The 27,337-nt window shown below is 45.7% G+C and overlaps 1 protein-coding gene across 1 annotated transcript in view; it reads right to left on the bottom strand.

The window, feature by feature from the left end:
- Positions 1–27,337, bottom strand: part of FARP2 (FERM, ARH/RhoGEF and pleckstrin domain protein 2) — an 818,436-nt gene that overhangs the window by 435,068 nt on the left and 356,031 nt on the right. Inside the window, exon 10 of the mRNA XM_033957823.1 lies at positions 9,732–9,895. Coding sequence (XP_033813714.1) covers positions 9,732–9,895 — 164 coding nt within the window. The remainder of the gene's footprint in view (positions 1–9,731; positions 9,896–27,337) is intronic.

Raw genomic sequence — 27,337 nt, forward strand, 5'->3', positions numbered from 1 at the left:
TCCAACGGTGTCAAAATCTCTGCCGATTACCTTTGGTTCCAAGCATCAAGTTCCCCTTTCAAATTACTCAGCAGGGAATCCCCGCTTCGCTGGTCAAAGCTGCATCAGGGGTTTTGTAATATACGAACAGCACTGCTGCAAATACACCTACTCAAACAAACTATCCAAGTTTCAAAATGGTGCTTCAGCTCACAGACGCTCAGACAGAATTTAAATTATCCATCAAGGCTCTGCCCACTCTGATGATGTCATGCCAAGGGAAGAATTCACAGGGAAGACTAGTAGAATGCTGACCACTCTACCCAATTGTTCAGACCTTTAGGGCTCACTGTGTCCAGATGGTATATCCATTGTTGTTCTTTCTGTCGAAGGAAACGTTGCAAGTGGCTTCTTCTCATCGCGGTTTACAATGCTCCAATATTGTGCACTTCAGCATACTGAATTTATGTTTGCAGTGGACAACCAATGGCTCCTCCATTTTATTCATGTGAAGAAATGATTTATGTTCCTGCAACCGGATCTTCAGAACTCGAGAGGTCTGACCAATATACAGCAGTGCACAGGGGCATTGAATACAATATATGAACCCACGATTTACATGTAGTATGAGAATGTAGTGCATACTCAGTATGGGTCACAGGATGTACAAAAACGGGTCCCTCTATCATCTGTTGGCACATTGAACAGCTGGCTCAAAATGTCACATAGATTTGTGTTTCTTTGAAATTAAAACTGGAACTTAGAAGACTCGAAACAAGGATGCACTCTTAATATGGCAAAATGTGGGTGTATAGTCCGTTGCAGTCATGTAGATAAATTGGAGAATTTCGTAACAAAAGGGACCACTTCCTTGTCCTCCCTACCATTATTGTACTGAAGTAAGTTCTCCCCATGACAATTTTTTGATTTTCTAATATTTATTTGGTATGAATTTGGCACAAATTTGGCACTATTTAATGCTTTAAAGTATGAAAGACTCAGCAATGATTGGGTGATGAGGTGGCAATATAGGGGGGTTTTCCTTCTGAATAAGCCCCTCCAAGTCTCTGAGCTGATCTTTATATATGTATAGTATGATTTAAGCTTTATTTAGGCACATTTTTTGGGTAGTGCTCAAATATGGATGCAAGGCAGAAAGTGAAGGAGAGAAAAACAGTCAATGGATAAGAAGGCACTGGCAACAGTTAAAAGCACAGAAAAATAAAGTCATCAGACAACAAAGGTAGGGAAAATGAGTTTATTTACAATATAGTGATAGAAATGTGTCAGTTTTGAGAATTTATATCTGCTGTGTATATTGTGTGTATATGAAAAATGAATGGAAAAAATTGCATTACAATTAGTAAAGGAGGCGGGATCTGAGGAAGAGCTTGGGAGGTCTGTGGTTAGGGTACTCAGTTGATCTTTGTTAGACTTCCCTGCTGGCATGCCCTACTGGCATTTCAGGGCCTGTCTGGAGGGCCTATGCGCATGCGTGTATGTTGGTGTGATGATGTCATGCATGCGCATGATGTCATCATGGTGACGTCTGCGCACTTCCGGGTGCCTCGAGCTGTGACCACTACCTTTAGTGTGCCCCGGCTTGAGAAAGTTTGAGAGATACTGCTTTAGAATAAAAAAGGAGATGGAGTATAGGGTGTTGTGGATAATATCCCTTAAACAATAGGAAAAACACAAGTAGGGAAAGATACTCGGGGTAATTTATGAGCATCCTAAAAAGTACTTAATGTACATTGATGGTACAATGGGAGGCGCGTTTCAGTAAAAAAAAAAAAAGCCAAACAAAAAAAAAACCTGGCTGATCCTGCTTAGAGGATAAAGCAGTAAAGCATTCATAGCATTTTACAACTTTCTGCTTGATTGGTTGTTGTTTTTGCTTCTTTTGCGGTGGTGGCCTAGAAGCAGAAGGTTTAGAAATATATCGCCTCTGATACGAATAGGAAGGACTAGCAGACTGCTGTGAAGCTGGAGGCTTAGTCTTTGCTCTAACTAAAGAATTCCAATTCTTTTCATGTTGTGTCAATTTTTGTGTGGCCGCCTCAATGGAATCGCCAAAAGGTTCTTCTCCTAAACATGGAATATTGGCTTATCTATCCTGGAGATTAAAGTCCATATCAGAAACTCTTAGTCAAGCTAGACATCTCATAGCCACTGACATAGCAGATGCTCTGGATGGCATCTTTAAAGTATCATAAGCTGACCTTGTTATATACTTTCTAGTCTGTGAAAGGGTTTTGTTTTGTTTTTAAACATGGAAGGGAATCCAATTTAACAGGCTCTACACCCATGTTAGACTCCCCACTAATGTTGTTCATGTTGAAACGTGCAGACAACAGGAAAAAACCCACTTTACTGGCTCTACACCCCTTGTGGATTCCTGAAGTAATATGGAAAGGAGGATGCAATGTGGATCGATGCCTCAATAGAAAAACTGGATTTGGTACCTTGTAGCCCCAAAATGCTTAGGCAGGACCGGTACCGAACAAAGCAGCCTCTAGAAGCAGATCAAAAAGACTTAACTGGTTTCAGAGACGTAAACGAAGCCTCACGATATCCCGATGACAAATCATCAATGTCAAAGTAGAAATGTCAATGTAAAGAATCAAATTCCCTTCTTATGCGAGCCTGCGCAGCAGAATCCATGGGAAATTAAAGTCCAAAGACTGTTGGAAATTAAGAAACTAGAGATGGCATGCTGTGCCATGCAGAGCCTCGATGTGAAGAACATCGGTGTTTTACTAGTGATCGAAGCTCCAATGAAGAGAATCATTGATGGTGTCAAATAGACTCGATGCTAATATGCCACTGATGCAAGCAGATGAAGTATCAATGTCACTGTGATAGAAACATAGAAACATAGAAAGATGACGGCAGAAAAGGGCTATAGCCCATCAAGTCTGCCCACTCTACTGTCCCACCCCATTAAGTCAGAGTGCTGCTCGACCCAAGTAGAGATCCCACGTGGATGTCCCATTTATTCTTAAAGTCGAGCACGCTAGTGGCCTTGATCACCTGCACCGGTAGTTTGTTCCAGTGATCCACCACCCTTTCTGTAAAGAAATACTTCCTGGTGTCACCACCAAATCTCCCTCCTCTGAGTTTGAGTGGGTGCCCCCTTGTGACTGAAGGTCCCTTAGGAAAGAATATGTCGTTTTCCACCTCGACACGACCCGTGACGTACTTAAATGTGTCAATCATGTCACCCCTCTCCTTGCGCTCCTCTAGAGAGTAGAGCTGCAACTTGCCCAGTCTTTCCTCGTATGAGAGACCCTTGAGTCCGGAGACCATCCTAGTGGCCATTCGCTGGACCGACTCAACTCGAAGTACATCTTTACGGTAATGTGGCCTCCAGAATTGCACACAGTACTCCAGATGAGGTCTCACCATGGTTCTGTACAGTGGCATTATGACCTCTGGTTTATGGCTGACGAAGCTTCTATTGATACATCCCATCATCCGCCTTGCCTTGGATGAGGCCTTCTCTACTTGTTTGGCAGCCTTCATGTCTGCACTGATGATTACTCCCAAGTCCCGTTCTTCTGAGGTCGTAGCTAGTGTTTCTCCATTCAAGGTGTATGTTCTGCATGGATTTCTGCTGCCGAGATGCATCACCTTACACTTCTTTGCATTGAAGCCCAGCTGCCATGTTGAGGACCAGTTTTCCAACTTGATCAGATCCTGCGCCATACCATCCGCCATACCATCTGCATCGACATGGTTGAAAACATCGGTACAGAAGGCATGCATCAAATAGACTCGATGTTAATATGCCATCGATGGAAGTATCAACATCCTCCAATACCGGCCAATCCCAGTCACTGGAAGTCTGACGCCAGACCTATACGTGGAAATAAATAAACAAGAAAAGGAAAACTCTGACATTAATCAATAATGTTTTCCTTCTTCCAAGCTATAGCCCTGATGCCAGATACCATTGGAGGGGGCAAGTTGGGTTGGAGTAGAAACAAAGCCAAAAATCCATCAATGATCACAGAGGAAGTCAGGATGGACATTTGTGTGAAGGCCGCTAAGTAAAAGAAGTTTGAGGAAAGTCCAAATTTTCTTTTTCCTTTCTACTTTTCTTCGTCATTTGTTTTCAAAAGAAAAGTAGTAGAAGAGAAACTTGAAATACTTGAAAAAGACTGAAATAGAATATAAACAGGAAGGCAACTTGATGGAGAAACAAAAGATACATCTTTTTCACTCTGTGGAAAACAAAAAACTGATGACCTCTTGAGCTGGCATCGAGCTGGCTTGTTAAAGCTTAAAGTGATACAATGTTTTCCACTGTCCGTACTGGGGATCTGTGGATGACGTCACCCACATGTAAGAATATGCTGCCTGCTTGTCTAAGGATAAGCTGTGTTTTAGCGGAAAGTCTTCATCAGGAGTCCAATCAATGTCTATCAAAACAACGTGACATCGAAACAAACAAAAACAAATTTTAAAAATCCAAAAAAGTGCAAAATAAACCAAAAGGTACACATATAGATAAATAAAATCTTGAAAGAATACAGCTTACCATAAAATCTACAGAACTATGTTTAAAAGTAAAAAGTAGTCTCAAAACTACACCTAAAGACAACAAAATAAAATGATAATGAATATACATGTACATATACCACTTATGGGAGATATTTTGAGGCTAAAAAAATAATTTCAATGTAAATATCGTATTTCCCCAACGATAAACCACCCCACATGATAGGCATATAATATAAACATATGTCTAAACAACATTATTAATCGACCCTGTTATAAACAGGGATAGAGCGCAAAGTCAATTACCGTATTTTCACGCATATAACGCGCGCGTTATACGCGTTTTTACCTACCGCGCATACCCCTCGCGCGCTATATGCGTGAGCGCGGTATACGAAAGTTTTCAAACATAGTTCCCACCCCGCCCGACGCCCGATTCACCCCCCCAGCAGGACCACTCGCACCCCCACCCCGAACGACCACTCGCACGCGCTCCCACCCGCACCCGCATCCACGATCGGAGCAAGAGGGAGCCCAAGCCCTCTTGCCCGGCCGACTCCCCGACGTCCGATACATCCCCCCCCCCCGGCAGGACCACTCGCACCCCCACCCCGAAGGACCGCCGACTTCCCGACAATATCGGGCCAGAAGGGAGCCCAAACCCTCCTGGCCACGGCGACCCCCTAACCCCACCCCGCACTACATTACGGGCAGGAGGGATCCCAGGCCCTCCTGCCCTCGACGCAAACCCCCCTCCCTCCAACGATCGCCCCCCCCCAAGAACCTCCGACCGCCCCCCCCAGCCGACCCGCGACCCCCCTGGCGACCCCCACGACCCCCCACCCCCCTTCCCCGTACCTTTGGTAGTTGGGCCAGAAGGGAGCCCAAACCCTCCTGGCCACGGCGACCCCCTAACCCCACCCCGCACTACATTACGGGCAGGAGGGATCCCAGGCCCTCCTGCCCTCGACGCAAACCCCCCTCCCCCCCAACGACCGCCCCCCCCCAAGAACCTCCGACCGCCCCCCAGCCGACCCGCGATCCCCCTGGCGACCCCCACGACCCCCCCACCCCCCTTCCCCGTACCTTTGGTAGTTGGCCGGACAGACGGGAGCCAAACCCGCCTGTCCGGCAGGCAGCCAACGAAGGAATGAGGCCGGATTGGCCCATCCATCCTAAAGCTCCGCCTACTGGTGGGACCTAAGGCGCGTGGGCCAATCAGAATAGGCCCTGGAGCCTTAGGTCCCACCTAGGGGCGCGGCCTGAGGCACATGGGCCCAACCCGACCATGTGCCTCAGGCCGCGCCCCCAGGTGGGACCTAAGGCTCCAGGGCCTATTCTGATTGGCCCACGCGCCTTAGGCCCCACCAGTAGGCGGAGCTTTAGGATGGATGGGCCAATCCGGCCTCATTCTTTCGTTGGCTGCCTGCCGGACAGGCGGGTTTGGCTCCCGTCTGTCCGGCCAACTACCAAAGGTACGGGGAAGGGGGGTGGGGGGGTCGTGGGGGTCGCCAGGGGGGTCGCGGGTCGGCTGGGGGGGCGGTCGGAGGTTCTTGGGGGGGGCGGTCGTTGGGGGGGAGGGGGGTTTGCGTCGAGGGCAGGAGGGCCTGGGATCCCTCCTGCCCGTAATGTAGTGCGGGGTGGGGTTAGGGGGTCGCCGTGGCCAGGAGGGTTTGGGCTCCCTTCTGGCCCAACTACCAAAGGTACGGGGAAGGGGGGTGGGGGGGTCGTGGGGGTCGTCAGGGGGATCGCGGGTCGGCTGGGGGGCGGTCGGAGGGTCTTGGGGGGGGGGCGGCCGGTGGGGGGGGGGGGGTTTGCGTCGAGGGCAGGAGGGCCTGGGATCCCTCCTGCCCGTAATGTAGTGCGGGGTGGGGTTAGGGGGTCGCCGTGGCCAGGAGGATTTGGGCTCCCTCCTGGCCCGATATTGTTGGGGAGTCGGCGGTCCTTCGGGGGGAGGGATGTATCGGACGTCGGGGGGGGGCATCAGGCTTTCAGGATGGGGACAGACCTTCAAGGGGGGACAGTGCACGGAAGTCAGGGGGGGTGAACGGAGAGTCGGGACAGCGCACGGAAAGTCAGGGCAGTGCACGGAAGTCAGGGGGGGTGAACGGAGAGTCGGGACAGCGCACGGAAAGTCAGGGCAGTGCACGGAAGTCAGGGGGGGGTGAACGGAGAGTCGGGACAGCGCACGGAGAGGCGGGGCAGTGCACGGAAGTCAGGGGGGGTGAACGGAGAGTCGGGCAGCATGCGCGGTATAATCGTGAGCGCGTTATACCAAAGTTTTTGTGCTTATCATCGTGATTTCTGCGCGCTATACACGTGTGCGCGTTTTATACGGGTGCGTGTTATTTGCGTGAAAATACGGTAATTCAGAATTACAAGCAAGCTTTAAATCATACATTGCTGTCAAAAAAAAAATTCTAAAAGGCGATATCAACTGAAATATACCTTAGCATAAGAAGGCATTGGCAAATAATTGAGTTTTCAGCATTTTCTTAAATTCATCCTCCCCTTACAAAACCGCAGGATACCTGGCAAGGCATTCCAATGTTCTACGCCTCCCTATGTTATTAACTGCGGTGTTACTGAAGTGCACCTTATGGAGCGAATGTACTTTTTTAAAATCCTGGTTCGCTCCTGTCTCTCCCTTTCTGGATGGCTGCCGGCTGCCTCCTCCAATCTCGTGGCCAGCGGTGCAGGGCACTAGCAAGCTGTTCGTGCTCCAGCCTGTCCCCGCTTCCTGAATGGCTGCCGTCAGTTCTCATGGGAGGTGTACATATTATGAACAAACTGTCTCTATAAGAATTTAAACTATTACGATGTGCCATTGAAGAATGCGAAAAATAAAAATAAAAACTAATGCTGGCTTTTACAAAGCTGTGGTAGAAGGCTTCTACCACGGGCCGGAGAAGTAAGTGCATAAAATGACCTTACAAGTACTACATGTAATATAGATGGCTAGTTCGTTATAAAAGCTATTTTCATGCAGTGTGTCATTATTGCAAACACTTGATAGGTCTTTCTTTGAAAACACAGTTTTTAAAAATAAACTACAAGAACAAAACTCTTACTGTATAACATGATTATGGGTTGCACCAAGTTACAAACTGCCTGGTGAGCACTGAAATAAATAGCATATTTTGGCACATTAAAAAAGAACAGAATGACGTGTGCACAAAACCAAAATGACATCAGCAAATAAATGAAGGGATGGTGTCAGTGTGAAAAAATGAGCAGGAGAACATGCACACAAGACCACAATGGTGTCAGTGGATAAATCAACAAGTGTGAAAAAACAGCTTGGCATTTGCTGAAAAAAATCAAAGTATCTTGAGAAATAAGAAAGTATGTACACAAGAACAAAATGGCATCAGCAGATAAATCAACTAGCCGATGCCTGTGTGAAAAAATGGCTTGCTATGCCTTGCTGAAAAAGTCTAAGGGCTAGATGCACTAAAGACAGCAATCGTCACTAAATCTGTTTTCACAGCTTTAGCAATGATTGCTTTTACAGACCCGATGCACAAAACGGCTCACCGCGGGTTTTTTCCCTCGATCGCCCATTTTCTGATCCAGCCATGCAAATTAGCTAAAACCCCATGCAAAGTAGCCAAGTGATTAATGCACTAACATCGCTTGGCTATGCAAAAAAACAAACAAACACCAAAACAGGGGTTTTAGCTATCGGGAAAAAATGACAGGTCTGCATGTTTTTTTTCAATCAAAACAATAAACAACACGCTTACATGAAACACTGTAAATAGAATCAAAATAACTGTCAAAAAAGTTTATAATTCAAATTATCATACGTGGAAAGGTTGTGCTCAGAGACATGGAGAAAAAAGGGGACATAGTCCCCAAAAAACCTCACCATCCAATCATTGCAGTACTTCCACTTGCAAAGCAATAATATAGTGCAAAGCATCAAATGTTGAATAAACAGCACTTATCTAGTTATGTAAAGTTCTTTGGCCCCGACATGCCACGTTTCATTATTTCTTCAGGAAGCCAAACAAAGCCTTTAAAAGACAAGAGTCTTCTATACTGGATGTCAGTCTCTTCTGAAGCTCATAAGTTAGTCACACCCATAATGACGTTAGGTGACCTAAAATGCCTACAGAGGTACGATTCCAATGCTGATTTTTAAGGCGGCAGTAGGTACCCTGAAACTCAGTTAAAAACATTGTTTAAATGGTGTTTGTTTGTTTTTTGGAGGGGGGTGGTTTTTGAGCTTGGGGGCCTACTACTGCTGCCTAAAAAAATTGGCGCTGGTTAGAGAATCCAGGCCATAGTGTCACTGAATATCTCTGTAGTGAACATTTATCCAATTAGCAACACTTGTTAACTGAATAAGTGTCTTATAATATCAGCTCCCATACAACTAATTTTATAATGGTGTATTAAACTGAGCTTTTCTTTTACTCACTTTCTCTTTTTTCTTCTCATTGTCTCATCTTGCATCTTCTTTGTGCTTTTGCAGAAAAGCAGGTTAAAGTATACGAGGACAGAATCACAGAAATATGGCTCTTTGTGTTTGTCTGGCAAGATTTATTGTTTTGCTTTGCTGATACCCTTTAAGAAGCTGCTTCCCTAGGCAGCTGGTCAGTCTTGCCTAATGGTTGGGGCAGCCCTTTTCCCACCTTCATTTTGGATATGTTGGGTGGGGGTAGGGGCAACACATCCCTCGCCTCAGGCAGCAGATTACCTTGAACTGCCTCTGAGTTAGCCTAACAATATGCAAACTGAAAAATATGTTTCTCAATTTTAGAAAACATTTAGAGATCTAGGCTCCTTAATGCAGTAATCACCAAAATTATGCAATAAGCCCTAATATAGCAACAGTCTTTAATATTTCCTCTTTCAATATCTGTTCCTGGCTATTGTCTGACAAAACAGCACTCTGTGTAAGCTTCTCAGAGATCCAAACTAGAAGAGGATGAATACAAACAGGAATTTATTCTCCAAAGTTTTTAAGATTGAAAAACGTTTTGCTAAATATTGCATATTTTTGTAATTGTTAGTTCCCCTGCAAAAAAGTAACAAACCACAAACTTATGGGGAACCATCACAAGAGTGACAATTTCTATGGTAGGCCCTGATCAGGGTGGGGTTGCCAGAACCATCAAAAGGTGCGTGTAGCCATAAAAAATTGTGACAACATTATTATAATAGTCAAACCCTAGCATAGTCAAATGAGCCACACATAAGTTGTATAGTATTGACATAAGCAAGCCCTTCATGTAAAGTACCTGTATCTGAAGGAAGATCCTCGGCTGAAGAACACAGATTTTGCCTTTGGTTTAGGCTGATCTAATAACCTGAAGAAAGTGTGATACTCCACAGAAATCTTCCAGAAGTTCTTGCACTGGTCCCTGGTACCCAGAAAAAACTCCAGAATGTCTTGGTATTGATCCTAGGTAGAAAATACACATTTAATAAGGAGTCTGCTTGTATGAACATAAAGACCACCACACACATACCTTTCATTCTCAATGCAATGACAAAGGAGAACCCTACTGCTGAACTAATCAGAATACTCAGACACTCATTTACGAATTAAAATGAATTTGCCACATCAACAATTCTGGGCAATGCAATACATCTATAAAACAAGCAAAAATATAAGCCCTTCCAAAACTAATACAATAAGGACAGGAACACACAAGGTTTTTTTTGACAATGGATCACTTGATGGAAGATTAGGTATATACCTTCAATAATCTTCTGTTAGTCCTTAGAGGATTCCATACTCTAGGTGTTCAATCCCAACCCACAGTCCAGGTATTGCAGAAATCCACAACTTTTCTAAGCACATGCGCCAACCCCCTTAGATTGAGAGCTGGTAAACAAATCCAGTTAAGTCCCAAAGCCAAGTAACATACCTGAACAAATTCATGATAAGGGGGTATGGGGAGAATCCCCATCAACAGAAGTAATTCATGAACTGGTTTGCTCTGCAAAATATTAACAAGTGATAACAGACACAAAGGCGACTCAGAAAAACATTAAGGAACAATATAGTACTAACCTGCAGTGTGCAGCAAGCACCCTAAGAAAGGCCTTTGGTAATGTGCATACTCACAGAAACTCCCCACAGGATCTGGCAACTGGCTGGAAAATTTTCAAGCCTGTAATGAAAGTAACCAAGGCAGAAAGGAGCAGGCTACTCCAAATAACTGAGTGAATACAGAAAGGGTAGGTTGTATAGAATCCTCCAGGGACTAACGGAAAGATTATCAAAGATATAAACCTAATCTTCCATTTTGTTATGTCCCTTCTGGATTCCATATGCTAGGTGACGTACCAAAGCCATGTTAGCTAAGGAGAGACAGAAGAGCCTGCCCTCAAACCCAAGGTCCCGAAAACCAGCATCAGAATGTGCATAAGTACATAAGAATAGCTTTACTGGGTCAGACCAATGGTCCATCAAGCCCAGTAGCCCGTTCTCACGGTGGCCAATCCAGGTCACTAAGTACCTGGCCAAAATATTCCTTCAGGAACTTGTCAAAACCTTTCTTCCTTTCTTAAAACAAGCTACACTATCTGGCAACGCATTCCAGAGCTTAACTATTCTCTGAGTGAAAAAAATTTCCTCCTATTGGTTTTAAAAGTATTTCCCTGTAACTTCGAGTGTCCCAAGAGTGTGCCACCACAATCACTTGTTAAAAATGGGTAAAAGTGAAGAGAGGACCAAGTAGCTGCCCTGCAAAGTTCATCAGGATGAATCGCATGAGATTCCACCTACAATATAGCCACACTTCTCGTCAAGAATGCTTTAGGTGAAATCGGTGGCTGCATGCCACAGGTGATGTAAGTCACGGAAATGGCCATTCGAATCCATCGAGCGATCGAGAACTTGGACGCCAGCCTACCATGGCAAGGCACAGCAGTTAGAACAAAAAGGAAATCAGACAGCCTGAAGTCATTAGTCCTCTCCATATAATAGAGAAAGACCCTCCGGACATCCAATTTGCATAAGATCTGATCTTTGTACTCTGAACCTGTTGGATGAAAAACAGGCAACCTAATCTCCTGGTTGACAAGAAAGGTACAATACGGAGGAAAAACACCCGCATTCATAATACAAAGAAAGGGTTCCATGCACGAAACAACATAAAGCTCCAAAATACACCATGCTGAGACTATGGCGACCAGAAATAAACATCTTGATTGTAAGGTGCAGAAGAAATTCATCCTATAGTGGTTCAAAAAGGGCCTTACCAAGGCCCTGCAAAATGATGGTAAGATTCCATGGAGGGAAAGGAAGACACAAGGGAAGATGCAGACAAAGCGCTCCCCCCCCTGCCAATACACCTGGACACATCTGGAAAAGCAGTAAGCGAACTAGTGCCTCTGCGTGCTCAAAAACACAAAAGGCCTCCAACTGGAACTTTCAGGGAGGCCACTGCCACATTGCGTACCAGAAGTCCACTGCCCCCGACTGATGTGAGCCCCACAGTGAGCCCGCAACCTAACAAGCTGGTATCCATCATAAGAATCATCCACTTGGAAAACCGAAGAAGCCAGCCCTGGCCTGAAGTCACCTGCTCAAATTGCTGCTAGCTGGCTCCGACCAGGGGAGTGGCATCTGAATAGGAAACTCAGCTTTATAAATATAAGTTGAACAGATGGGGAAATTAAGCAGGCAACTTGTTGGTCTCCCTGGTGTGCCGGCGAGAGGCCAGACAGTTTATTGCTTAAATTAAAACAAGGGGGCAGGTTGTGTCACGAGCAAAGGAGATACAACACCAGTTTGTCCTGTATTAGCAATCGTTATATGATATTCAAACGAGTATCCTTTTTTAGAGATCTAAGCTTACCTTCTTTATCCCAGGACCAGCTGGACTTCTTAAATGCATCTATCTCCAGAGTGGAGATCCAGCGAGTGACAGGGGCTTTGAAATCAGTGAAGGCACTAGGCCCTGATGGGCTGGGTCCTGAATATTATAAAATTTTGAATACCAAAATTTTGGGCCCTTTCCAGGTCTTATGTGGGGTGCTTTGCTCTCCTGGGCTTCCAGCACATAGGCTGACCCATGCCAGTATCATAGTGTTGCCTAAACCGGGAAGAGATACAGAACAATTGGGGTCATACAGCCCTATATCACTGCTTAATTAAGATATGAAATTGTTTGCTGTGATCTTGGCTGCCCAGCTGGGTAAGTTCCTGCCCTTCTTTTTTCATCCCGATCAGGCCGGATTTGTCCCTGGGTAGTTTGCCTCTGATAATGTCTTATGGGCATTGGTAGAACAGCAAGGGGATGCTGGATCAAGGGAGGATGCCATACTGGTGAGCCTAGACACGGAGAAAGATTTGACAAATACTGTGGGACTGTTTTGGGTTCTTTCCCAGTTTGGCATTATGGGCAGTTTTTGGGTGGGAATTCGGGCATTGTATGGAGATCCCACTGCCCAGATTTTGGTTAATGACAAAACTTATCTCCACTCTTCAGTTGAAAAGGGGTTCCCATCAGGGATGCCCTCTGTCTCCCTAGCTGTTTGTGCTATCCCTTGAGCCTTTGGCAGCCAAGATCAGACAGCTGAGTGTGTTGCAGGGGATTCAGGTGAGGTCCCAGGAGTTCAACATCTTTTTGCTGACGATATGCTCTTTTTCCTTGGTAACGCACTGGAGGGTACTAAGCACCAGTTGGGGTCCTTCTCGGGGCTCTGGATTAACTTTGATAAATCTGAGGCCCTGGCTGTCTCCCTGTGTTGTGCAGCTCAGGGAGACCCCTCCTTCCCTTTGACATGGTTAAAAGGTACATTAAAATACTTGGGGATATATTTACATTCTGATCCCATGGTGGTGTACAAGCGTAACATCGGGGATAAATTGGCTACTATTAAATCTGTGCCTTCACTGGAAGGACTTCCCTATTTCTTTTTTGGGATGGGTAGCACTTATCAAGATGGTTATATTACTGAAACTCCTGTACCCTATGCAAATGACACCTTTGTGGGTAAGGGTAGCTGACCATTGGTTGTATAAGGGGATACTTTCATCCTTTCTTTGGAACCACCAGCCTGAACGAATTGGATATAATAAATCGGTGAGGAGTAGGAGCAATGGCGGCGTCAATTTCTCTGATTTGCGGTTATATAACGTGGCAGCCTAATTGCATTGGGACCACGAGCTACACACTGGAGTACCCCAGTTTGTCCCTGCATGGTTTTGGAATGACTGGGCTCACCCGGTCTCTGCCTTCAACACATTGCAGGGGGGGGAGGGCGGGGGGGGGGGGGAGAGGAGGCTGTTTGTACCTGCTTGCCCTCTGCTACGGCCTTTGAGTCAACAATGGAGATGGTAGATGGTGGAGGCTTAATTTGGAAGGGGTGTCGACGTCCCCTTTTCTGTAATTTGTGGGCAATCCAGATTTCTCGACAGGGAATATGCATGTTTTTTGTTTCAACAGACGCTTGGCAAACTGTGTAGATATGGGGGGGGTCCTTTTTCAGCCTTCGGGCTGGCGGGCACCCATGATTCAGAAATGTCAGTCGGAGTTGTGGTGGCCATTTTGTTACTTTATGGAGTATCTACAGCTTTGTAGCTACTGTTCCTCTTTATGGATTGATGAGGGGAAGTACCCTCAGTTTTCTAGTTTGGTTTTGGAATTATTGAATACTCCTCCAGAACGCAATAAGCTTTCTGTTTGGTATCAAATTGGGAAGTCTTTTAAAACTCTGAGCTGCTTGTCAGTGATGGTGAGGGACAGGACAGACAGTCTAGGACAGCGGTCTCAAACTCTTGGCCCCTGAGCCGCATGCAGCTCCCTAGGTCCTATTTTGCGGCCCGCAGTCTGTACTCGATCTCGTACACTGGGCAGGAAGAGAGGCTCAGGCGCCTGATGACTTGAAACTTCCTGCTGCCTTCGCCTATGCTGGGATTCCTGCCTTCGCGTATCTGCCGGGACTCATTACCTCCTTTCTCTAGCCTGCCGCTGTTGGTCCGGGGGTGCGGAGATAAGACAAAGGCAGGAGTCCTGGCATACGCGATGGCAGCAGGAAGTTTCAAGTCAGCTGATGCCAGTGTTGGAGCCTCTTTTCCTGCCCAGTGTGTGAGATCGTGTACAGACCATGGGGAGGAGAGGAAGGAAGGGAGCAGAGGTACTACTGGACAATGGGAGCAGGGAAGGGAGCATGGGTACTGATGGACAAGGGGAGCAGGGGTACTGCTGGGCAGGGGGGAGGTAAAAGGAACGGAGAAGAGGTGCTGCTGGACCTGACAGAAAGGGAGGGAAAGGAAAGGTGCTACACACTTGATGGGAGGGTGAGATGGTACATGGGGAGAGAGCATGTTGGGTTGTGGGGTGGGAAGGAGGGATGCCACTGAGGCAAGAGGCAAGGACATAGAGAGAAAGTATGCAGGAGGTAGTAAATGTTAGACTCATGGAGAGGTTAAGATGGATGGGGAGGACAGAAGGAAGGGACGGAGAAATGTTACACTGGGGAAGGGGGAGAGGATAGAGAGTGAAAGCAGAAAAATTGTAAAATTGAATGTTAAGTTAATGCCAAAGATGGATGCAAGGCAAAAAGTGAAGACGGGGAGAAAAACAGTCAATGGACAAGGCCCGGGAAACAGGTAAAAGCATAGAACAAATTACCATACAACAAAGGTATGGAAAATGATTTTATTTTCAATATAGTGATTAAAATGTGTCAGTTCTGAGAAAGGAAAGATGTTAAATTTTAACTATTTTTTTCTGCGGCCCTCACAGTTAATGTCTTATTAAAGAAATTACAATTTTGCATGAGGTAAAACTTTTTATAGTTTATAAATCTTTTCTTTAACTTTTAAATACTTTTAATTTGAGTGCAATTGTTGGATATGTAGAAGGGGGGGATGATATATGTATTTGTCATGAAATATAATTTGATTGAATTTAAGTGATGTTAAAGTGTAAAATGTCTGTATAATATGTTGCACTTATTTTTAGCTTTAAAACGAATAAAGATTTTTTTTTTTTTTTTAAAAAGGACATTAACTATTTTTTCTGCAGCTCTCCAATTACCTACAAATCCAAAATGTGGCCCTGCAAAGGGTTTGAGTTTGAGACCACTGGTCTAGGAGAACCTGTTGCTGTGGAAGACTTGTCCCAGAGCTTCCTCATGGCTGGCAGAGTTCCAGGAGCTTCACCTAAAACTGTTGCACAAAGCATACATTACCTGCTGTAGGGGGAAACAGATGAGACTTTAGGAGGATGACACTTGTCTTCAATGCAAGTTAAATAGGAGAACTATTGTTCATCAATTCTTGGAATGACCAGTTGTAGGCCATTTGTGGAAACAGGTGTTTACCACAGTGGAGAGTGTGATAGGCCAGTCCCTTGAATGGTCCTATAAGACAGTGCTCCTGGGGGTGGAGAGTCCACTATTGTATATGGGTGTGGCAGATCATAGGTGTTTCTTGTTGGTGGTTTTTGGCCTGGCAAAGATGACTATTCTTCAACACTGGATAGGCTCTGCTCAGCCCACAGCCCAGCACTGGCGGAACCTTATGACACAAATGGCTCTCTGGAAAAGGACACATTGGGCTCTCACTGGTCCCATCAGGCATCAGGTACACTTAGATTGCTGGTAAGAGTTCTAGCGGTGGAGAGAGAGGCCCTGAAGGGTGAGGGGACAGAGATAGGGGGAGGGGGGCAAGGTAGCCATGAAAATACACAGGGCTGGTGGTTAATTATTGGTACTGCTCTATGTTCTGTTATTAGCAATATTTTATTTTGGTAACTTAGAACTGCTTATACATTGCTTATTGATTACTAGTTTACCTTTTACTACAAGGTTATGTGGTACATTTTCACATTTTGATTTGATTGCAAAATCTTACTTCAATGCGATTTACAAAAACTATTAAAATTGGGGTAACATAATAAGAATAACACATTACTCAGACAAAATAATTCACACAACTATTTACCAGCCAAACACAAGGAAAAAATAAAATGGATTAAATACAATTTATAAAGTAAATCAAACAGGGTAGGATATTGAAACAGAAGGATGGGTAAAAGATTACCTGCTCGATTTTACTTATAGCTCTTTCTATTACTTTAGAAAAAAAAAAAAGTCTCAGGAGTATAAAAAATGCATGTAACTTAGTTAAAAGCCTCCTTAAAAAACCAGCTTTTTAGGAATTTTTTTAAATTTACCAAGCAATTTTTCATCCCTTATATTAGCTGGGAGGGAATTCCAGATTTGAGAGGCTGTGTCAGAAAAGATAATGTCTCTCCTAGAGTAGATGACTCTTAGTGAACGGATTAGGAGGAGTGATTTCTCTTCTGATCTTAAAGATCTTATAGGAATATAGGAAATTAAAAGTTTTTCTAAAAACGCAGGGGCTTTGTTTGTTAAAATTTTATGTGAAAGTAGAGCTATTTTGTATGTGATTCGTTGGTTAACAGGTAGCCAGTGTTTTTCCTTCAAAAGGGGAGTCACATGATCAAATTTTTTCTTTTTAGTGATTATTTTTATTGCCGTATTTTGTATGAATTGTATTCTGCATATTTCTTTAAGAGTTATTCCCTTATATAATGCGTTACAATAGTCAATTTTTGATATGACTAAGGAGTGCATTAAGATGTTTAAGGATGCTTCATCCAGAAATGTAGCTAGTGATCTAATCAGCCTAAGCCTGTAGAAACAGTTCCTCATCAGTGAATTTATTTGGTCATGATAGCTCAGTTTCTGGTCTATAAAGATCCCGAGGATCTTTACCTTGGTGACTTCTTTACCTTGGTGACTGTTATTTATATTTATACTAACTCCTAATTTTTGACCCTCCCTGCATGGAAAAAGCATGACCTCTGTTTTAGTTGTATAAATGGCCAACTTATTGTCATGTAACCATTTAGATATTTTTGCTAATTTCATGTTAACTTCTAAAATTTCTTCAACTGATCTTAAGTCCAAGGGATACAAAAGTTGAACATCGTCAGCGTAAGCAAACGGTGTAAACCCAATTGATTGACTAATGGTTAACAGGGGAGCCAAAAATATATTGAACAGTAGAGGAGATAAAATTGATCCTGACAAAACTGTAGAAGACAGCCGTCGTCCGATCCCTGGTGACATTGGTGCTTTCTTTTCTTTTTTGCGAGGCGGAGCCACTGAACAGGAATCTGAAGATGCCTGGAATTGGAACCATAGCAATGTGGGCATAGCCCTGAGAATATTTCTAGGAGAAAAAAACCTTGTCAGCCTAGCATTGCTAGCAGCCAGCATTTTTAGTTGACATAACCAACATCAGCAAAGGCCTATCAATCTGACTCTGGAATGTTGATGCAAATAGACCCTAAGTGCTCCTGCACAGAATTCACATACATTAAGCATCCAGCTAGACTGGATTGATTATCAAGAAGATAGGCTACTTGAATGGGACAAAGAAGCCAGAGACTAATTCCATCTACCATGCCTGCAAGTATCACACCTTCCTTATCAATTAAACTAACCATTGTTTCAAACAGCTTACAAATTATAAACAGAAAGATACTGAGAAATACAATAGTTTCTATATTTAGAATAAGATTCCAAGCTATAAAAGCCTCCTCTCTGCAACACTCCCATCTCTCTCTCTGAAACCCGAAGATTAGATCATCACCCCCACCTCCCTTTTCTCTCTCTTTTTCTATCTCTTATTTGGATCACACTGGAGTACAACCGCTGAATAATATCTGGACTCCTTTCAAGCCAGTGTATCCCTCCCTTTATGCACAGACATCATTTCATCCCAAGGGTGAACTTTACCAGTTTCAAGTGACTGACAGATCCTGTGCAGACATCATTTCATCCTAAGTATACATCTCACCAGTTTAAAGAGACTGTCAGCTCCTACTGGACTAATTCATCTTCCTGCACCCTGACTGCAAAGATCTCCTACTTCTCTACTTCCTCACACATGCTGCACACAATGTTTCCTGTTCGTTGGATCCCCGGATTCATGACAGCCACCTTCCTAAGAACGCTTTGCTGTACAGTTCAACCTATTTACTGAACAATACCTGGTGTATTCATTCACCTCTGTCCTCCATCAGAATTAATGGGACAACTTTCTCCACACCTCTGGTAACTAATGATTCTATGGACACTCCAGACTTTATTTCATAACAACTTAAGAAAACTCCAAAGAAGTGAATCATACCGTCACTTTTGAAAATGGACAGATTGCACAAACTGTTGAAAATTTGCTACGAGATGCTCATCTCTCAGTTTGGGAACTTCTCTTTGGATAATCACCCACTTCAAATCATGTATTTGATGTTTTAATTCATCCTATCCATATCTTAATTATTGTACAAATTTTGCTATGTATTGTTATGATTTTCCTTGGCTGTAAAATGAAACACATTTCTTTACAACGCATATCCCACAAATTTCCTCCTAGTTTTTAAGACAGTTATACATGAATTTCCAGTATCTTCTCCGACACTTGCTAATTTGGTTCTAATGTGATTGATTTGGCATGGCCTATTGCATTGCATACCAGGGTCAGACATAAAGCACAGTTACTTACTGTAACAGGTGTTATCCAGGGACAGCAGGCAGATATTCTTAACAGATGGGTGACGGCACCGACGGAGCCCCGATATGGACAATTTTAGAGTGATTGCACTCTAAGAACTTAGAAAGTTCTAGCTAGGCAGCACCACGCATGCACGAGTGCCTTCCCGCCCGACGGAGGCATGCGGTCCCCAGTTAAGATAAGCCAGCTAAGAAGCCAACTCGGGGAGGAGGGAGGCTTGTAAGAATATCTGCCTGCTGTCCATAGATAACACCTGTTACGGTAAGTAACTGTGCTTTATCCCAGGACAAGCAGGCAGCATATTCTTAACAGATGGGTGACCTCCAAGCTAACAAAGTGGGACGGAGGGAAGGTTGGCCATTAGGAAAATAAATTTTGCAAAACAGATTGGCCGAAGTGTCCATCCCGTCTGGAGAATGCATCCAGACAATAACGAGAAGTAAAAGTATGAACTGAAGACCAAGTAGCAGCTTTGCAGATTTCCTTAATAGATGTAGATCTGAGGAAAGCCACAGAGGCTGCCATAGCTCGAACCTTATGGGCCATGACAGAACATTCCAGTGACAGTCCGGTCTGAGCATAACAAAACGAGATGCATGTGGCAAGCCAGTTAGAAATCATTCATTTAGAAACAGGATGACCCAACTTATTGGGATCAAAAGAGAGAAAAAGTTGGGAAGAAGAGCGGTGAGGCTTGGTGCGGTCTAAATAGTAAGCCAAAGCACGCTTACAGTCCAAAGTATGTAAAGCCTGCTCTCCGGGATGAGAATGAGGTTTAGGAAAAAAGACAGGTAAGACAATGGACTGATTAAGATGAAAGTCAGAGACTACTTTAGGGAGAAACTTCGGATGAGTACGAAGAGCTACCTTGTCATGATGAAAAACAGTGAAAGGGGGGTCTGCCACTAGTGAGGTGAGGGAAAGGTGCCAGAAATAGAACGAGCGCATCGGGCTTTGGGGCACCCTAAATCCAACTTGCCCTGTGACATTTTTCTGTGCCTGGGCAGCTTTCAGGTGAAGGAGAAAATATTCCATGAAGCGCGGAAGCAGAGGGATTACAAATGGAATAACTTGAGGGTAGACATTTATCAGGATGTGGAGGCTGCAACTTTGCGAAAGCGGAAGGATATGCAAGCGGTGACCACCTATCTCCAGAGAGGGCCTCAGATATTGTGGCTATATCCATTCACCTTGCCACTGACGGTGGGGAGCGCGGCGAGACGGGTCTGTACAGTGGCAGAGACCTGGTCGGTGTTATAAGAACTAGGAGCTCCTAACCTTCCTGAGGGGGGATCTCCTGGAGAGTGAGGGGAGGAGAGAGCTGGACCTTCCGGATGGCGGGGACAGACCAGAGGAGCATCGGCGCAGAGTGCAGTGAGCAGTGCGCCACCGGGAGAGCCCACATGAGAGGGTTGCTGACACCACTGGACTTACTTGTTGGCCTGGGCGGCTTATGCTATTCGGAGGCTGAGGGGTCCTTAATAGGGAGGTGGGCAGTGGGTGGGTGCTTGTTTTTGGGAGGGATGGAGGATTGGTAGGGGAGTTTGTGTGCGGTGGGGATTCGGGAGGAGGGCCAGGTGTGATATAAAGGGTAGCTGCCAGCATTGAGACTGCACTGTGGGCCTGGGCAGTCTGTCGGCAGACTGGCCAGGAGGGTCTACCTGGGGGGTTGTGCTGTGGTTGTGTGATGGGTGAGTGCTGTAGGGAGGGAATGGGGTTCTGTTTGTGAAGAATGTTTGCGGTGGGGACTTGGGTGGAGTGTATTGCATATATTTTTGTGTACATATTTGGGTTGGTGGGGTTGTGCATTGGGGTGGCTGGGGTGGTTGAGTTTCTTCTTCCTTAGGGGATCTTGAGACCTGTTTGGATGGTCTCGAGATGTAGTTTTGGGTTGGGGTCTGGGAGAGGGGGATGTTAGAGGGGGAAGGTGGGTGGTGGGGAAGGGGTTGGGAGTTGGGGTAAGGGGGGAGAGGGTACTCTCTGCCCAGATTTGGTAATGGATGATTAGCTGATGCTCTGGTGGGGCCTGGTCAGGGGCTGGGATGTCCGGGTTCCACAGGTACTGATGGTGGAGTATGTGGAGTGGTTAGTGACAGTGGGTCCTGGTTAATTTTGTCACTTGGAATGTGGGGGGATAAACTCCCCCATTAAGCGCTCCAAAATTTTACAACAATTACAGCGCCATAAGGTGAATGTGACCTTTCTCCAGGAGACCCATTTGACTGATCTTGAACATACTAAGCTTCAACAATGGTGGGTGGGGGAGTGTGTTGCGGCTTCTATGAAGGGGAAACACAGGGGGGTAGCGATTTTGTTTCGTAAGGGCCTTCTAGACAACTTACAAATTTTGGCTAAGGATGGGGAGGGCAGATATGTGCTCTGTCGAGAGGTAATCGTGCAGCAGGACCTGGTATTTTGCTGTATCTATGCTCCTAATGAAAGTGACCCGGCATTCCATGCTAAATTGACCCGCTTGTTGTTGCCCTTCGCCCAGGTCTCCCTGATTGTTGTGGGAGACTTTAATGCAGTTCGTGATTCCAACTTAGATTGCACGGGGCCGGGAGGAGCTCTATGTCGGGCAAGGGAGAGGGAGCTCCAAAAATTTAGTGATAACCTGAAGTTAATCGAACCATGGAGGGTGCTGCATGGCACCGAGAGGGATTTCACCAATATGTCCCGGGTGCACGGTACACAGTCCTGCATAGACTATATTTGGTGACGGAACCGGTGTTTTGGAAGCTGGAGCAGGTGGATATAGGTCCATATACAATCTCAGATCACACCTGGGTTCATGTGAAGTGGCAGGAAGGAGGGGGGTCTCCAGGGGTGTGGCGCTGGGTTTTTCCGCTCGCATTGTATGGGGATCCGACCTATAGGGAACGGTTGTTGGGTACGTGGAAAGACTATAAACGGCATAATGCTCATGCGGAAGGGGATACCATCTTATTCTGGGAAACTGCGAAGGTGGTGTTGAGGGGGGATACCCTTAGTTATAGTAGTCACGTTAAAAAAGCTCGAGATAGGGAAATTCTGCATCTAGAGAGGGACATAGCTAGGGCCCGGAGGAGGTATGGCCTGTCTGGCGACCCATGCACAGACAGGAATTGATGGAATATCAAGTGGCCCTCAATTCCCTACTACATCAGCAGGCACGTAAATCCTTTGCCTACTATAAGTACCAGCTTTATAGATATGGGAATAAGGGGGGGAAACTATTGACCCGACTGGTTTCTACCAGGACGGGCCCACGTAGGGTTCAGGCCCTGAGGAGCAGGGGGAGGGAGAGAGGGTTACAATCGACCCGGAGATCAGAGACACATTTTTTCGCTATTTTAACAACTTCTATGCCCCCCCTGTCAGAGGAGGGAGTACTGGCAGGCCCCTATTTGGATGGGATAACGTTGCCCCATATCTCTGAGCAAGCCAAGGAGTGTCTGAATGTGTCTATTTCGCCGGCGGAAGTGTATTGGGCAATTGAGAACAGTCCTCTGTTGAAGGCGCCAGGTGAGGATGGCATGCACATTGAATTTTATAAAATCTTAGGTGAGGAGATCATCCAGCTACTCGCTCAGATGTTTAATATCATGGTTGGAGCAGAGGCTTTACCGGAGGGTATGAACATGGCATGCATCTTGGTATTAACTAAACCAAATAAAGACCTCGAAAAAGCGGGCTCCTATCGTCCAATTTCCTTATTGAATACGGAGGTTAAACTGTTAGCGAAAATCATGGCAAATAAGTTGGCTGCTGTGCTTCCCTACCTTATCCACGAAGCTCAGGTGGAATTAGTGAGGGGAAGAAGAATAGCTAAAAATGTAAGAAAATTGTTGCTGTCTTTGGAACAGCAGGCAGCGTGCAATCTCCCATCTGTGCTGGTTAGCTTTGATGCCAAAAAGGCGTTCAATAGGGTGCGGTGAGATTTTCTTTATGATACTTTAGCGGTCTATGGTTTTGATGTTTTTTTTGTATTGGCAGTGCTAGCATTGTATGCTCTTCCACAGGCTAAATTAGTGTTGAAAGATTTTGAAACAGACCGGTTCCCGATTTCCAGGGGGACAAGACAGGGTTGCCCCTTATCACCATTATTATTTGTGCTTACCATGGACTCCCTTATTCGGGATATATATGCCATCAATACGGCGGATTGACATCAGAGCTACTACCTTAAGTTATCGGTCTTTGCGGAAGATATCTTAGTACACCTTACGGATCCTTTGCCCTCCTTAATGGCCTTCTTGGAATTGATTAAAGAATATGGTGACTACGCAGGTTTCCGCTTAAATTTGGACAAATCGGAGGCTTTAGCATCCTCTGTGGCGGTTCAGGCCCTCTGGGGGAATGGGTTTCCGTTGCATTGGGCACCTGGGCAGTTTGTGTACTTGGGGGACTTTGATGACTATGAAGGTTCCCCATTTGTATCGCCTTAATGTGGATAAGTTTCAGCAACAGACGGAGCTCTTGCTGGATACCTGGCGGGCATCGCCCCTCTCTCTGATGGGGTGCATTTGCTTGGTTAAGATGTTTATCTTTCCCAAATGGCTTTATGTTTTGCAGACTCTACCGTTGTGCTTGACAAAGAAAGACTTGCACATTTTTTATAAAGGGGTTACTCGTTTTTGTTGCGCTGCCAGGAAACTGAAATTGCAGTTGTCTCAATTGTTGGGGAATTGGCATGGGGGGGGTTAGGATTACCAGATGTTTGGGTCTATAATTATGCGTATTTGCTTCGCCATTTGGGGGATTGTCTAGCAGCTACACTCCTTTCAGATGGAACGTGAGGTTTTTGCTCCCTTTGATGTGTTAGCGTTACTTCATAGTCCCTGGAGGGCATTGCCCTCTTCTATCCGACCTAGTGTAATATTTAGCACATTGCAAGTGGCCTGGCATTGGCTCGTGCAGGCCCTGGGAGAGGATCTAATGGTCACTAATCTCTTGCCATTGCGGGGTAATCCAGCATTTCCTCCGGGTAGGGACTCCAGGGAGTACTTGTCTTGGGGAGAGAGGAGTTTCTCACTTAGAACATCTCTTGGGGGCTCATGGAGAGCTGTTGACCCATGCAGATTTGCTGGCTAAGGTGAGGGAGACCTGGGGAGCGCAGTTCGTGTGTCATCAAGTGGAGCATTATGTGGGATCCCTTGACAGAGCACAATTGCGCAAGCATTTGGGGGCCAGGCTGCGGGAGTTGTTTGCCCGGGAGGAGGGGGTATCCCTCTCGATGTCTAGCATTCATGCTAGTTTGCAAGATTTACAACCAGCCAAGGACTACCAAATCATCCAGGGTAAATGGGAAGGGGAGAATTGCAGATTAATTTAGGACACTGGGATGTAGCCCGTACCTTGAGGGCGATGCCTGGGGTGACCTTGTGTGCTTGGTTGCAAGAAACGTATTATAGAGTGACCTTACAAGTCTATTATACTCATACACAGTTGTATTATAGTAGAGGTCTACCTACACCATTGTGTCATAAATGTGGGACGGGGAGACACACTTTGGGACATGCCTTTTGGTCCTGCTCCATTATCCAGCGCTTCTGGAGGCGTATAATCTCTTACATGTTAGGGTTAATTGGGAAAGCCTTGCAAAGTACTCCGGCCCATTTTGTCTTGGATTTGCCAGAGGCTTTTGGCCATTTGGGGGGCATCGGTTTCTGTGTAGGAAGATGAGCTTACTGGCCAGGAAATGTATTCTTCAGTGCTGGACAGTCCCTGACCCTCCGGTGTTTTGGCATTGGCGGAACCAGTTGCATAAGTTGGCCTCCTGGGAGGCGCGAGATGCCAGAGGGGCTAGGAAGCGAAAGATGTTGTTCTTGAATATCTGGGAGCCATATCTGCAGTCCTTGCATCCAAAGGGACACAGTGAGGTTTTAAGATGGGTGTCCTTATCTGGGCGCTCAGTTTGTAGGGCTGAGAGAGCAATGGTGAATAATGGTGGTGGGGGGGGAGGGATGGGGGGTATTGAAAGGTTCTGGCACTTTGTCAAGGATATGATTTGTGGGGTTGGCTGGGGGTGGGGTGGCATCTTCGGGGCTCATCAGAATCCAGGGCCTCGGAATGCCATTCCACCTCCCCTGGTCTTGCATGCCCTGCGTAGACTGAAAAGGGGGGGAGTTTTGTTGCTTTTACTCTTCTTCTGTACATGCTTGTTATATTATTGTATATGACGCATCATTGTTTGTACTATGCACCCTTGGGGTGCCCTGGCATTGTATTTGTTGTTGTTTGCATCAATAAAAAATTGTTTGAACCTAAGCCTATTTCTATAATATATTCTTTATGCAAGCACTCTTAGTGGTCTTTGTCAGTGATTTTACTTCCTAATTAATCTTCTGTGAGGGTATTGAACTCTGGACCTTGCGTAGTGTAAGACTGCTTCAATATAACCCCTCTAAACCTTACATTTTAGGGGGTCCAACCTTACAAACTGAGTAGCCCTGATGATCCCTGCAGGAGGAACAAAGAGGATGACGACTTCCTCCTGAAATCCAGCGAAACTGGATCACAGGGAGCAATGTAGGGCGGTGTTCACAACACCTGAACCAGACCTATACCAACAAGAATCTGGCCCTTAAAAAGGAAGCTGCTGAATCCACGAGGCAGAATTCTAATCCAAAGACGGATCCAAGGAGTTCGGTGCTCAGACACTGCACCATCAGAGAGAATGTACTAAGAACTTGAATGAGATCATAAAGGATGCCTGGCACAGCAGCCAGCACCAGTAGAGGACAAGCATGCACCTTCACAGAGGACGCATTGCGTAGGCCAAAAAGCAATTTTACTTACTGTAACAGTTGTTATCCAGGGACAGCAGGCAGCTATTCTCACTAGTGGGTGATGTCATCCAACGGAGCCCCAATGCGGACATCTCACAAGCATACTTTAGAAGTTTCGAGTTGCCCACACCGCGCATGCGCGAGTGCCTTTCTGCCCGATGCACCGGGCGTGTCTCCTCAGTTCAGATAGCTAGCAGAGAAGCCAACCCAGGGGAGGTGGGTGGGACATGAGAATAGCTGCCTGCTGTCCATGGATAACAACTGTTACGGTAAGTAACATTGCTTTATCCCAGAATAAGCAGGCAGGTATTCTCACTAGTGGGTGACCTCCAAGCTTACCACAATGGGATGGTGGGAGAGTTGGCAACTTAGGAGAACAAATTTTGTAACACTGTTTGGCCAAACTGTCCATCCAGTCTGGAGAAGGTATCCAGAAAATAGTGTGAGGTGAAGGTATGAACCGAGGACCAAATGGCAGCTTTACAAATCTCCTCAATCGGTGTCGATCTGAGGAAAGCTACAGAGGCTGCCATTGCTCTGACCTTATGGGTGTGACTTTACTGTGAAGGGGCAATCCAGCCTGGGCATAGCAGAAAGAGATACAAGCCGCCATCCAGTTGGAGATTGTACGCTTAGAGATAGGGCATCCCAACTTGTTCGGATCAAAGGAGATGAAAAGTTGAGGAGTTCTGTGAGGCTTGGTGCGTTCCAGGTAGAAAGCCAAAGCACGCTTACAGTCCAGAGTGTGAAGAGCTGATTCTCCAGGATGAGAATGCGGCTTCGGAAAAAACACAGGAAGAACAATGGATTGATTCAGATGAAATTCCGAGACCACCTTGGGGGAGGAATTTGGGATGAGTGCGAAGGACCACCTTGTCATGATGAAACACTGTAAAGGGCGGATCCGCAACCAATGCTTGAAGCTCACTCACTCGACGGGCAGAAGTGAGGCCAATGAGAAGCACCACTTTCCAAGTGAGAAATTTCAGAGGAGCCTTGTAAAGAGGTTCAAATGGAGGCTTCATAAGTTGAGAAAGAACAACATTGAGGTCCCAAACCACTGGAGGCGGTTTGAGGGGAGGATTGACATGGAAAAGTCCTTTCATGAATCAGGAAACCACAGGAAGTGCAGAAAGAGGTTTCCCCTGAAGAGGCTGGTGGAAAGCAGCAATTGCACTAAGATGGACTCTGATTGATGTAGACTTGAGACCAGAATGAGACAGGTGCAAAAGGTAGTCCAAAACAGAGGGACAAGGAGGCATGTTGAGGTTCCTTGTGATGAGAAAAACACCAAGTAGAGAATCTAGTCCATTTCTTGGAATAGCATTGTCTAGTAGCAGGCTTCCTTGAAGCTTCCAAAACATCCCGCACAGCTGGTGAAAACTGAAGGGAAGTTATGCTGAGAGGAACCAAGCTGTCAGGTGTAGCGACTGCAGGTTGGGATGAAGCAGAGATCCCTGATGCTGCGTAAGCAGAGATGGAAACACTGGCAGAAGGAAGGGCTCCCTGCAGCTGAGTTGCAGAAGTAGGGAGTATCAAGGTTGTCTGGGCCACCGAGGAGCAATCA

Source organism: Geotrypetes seraphini, chromosome 9 (genome assembly GCF_902459505.1).
Source record: "Geotrypetes seraphini chromosome 9, aGeoSer1.1, whole genome shotgun sequence".
NCBI lineage: Eukaryota > Metazoa > Chordata > Amphibia > Gymnophiona > Dermophiidae > Geotrypetes > Geotrypetes seraphini.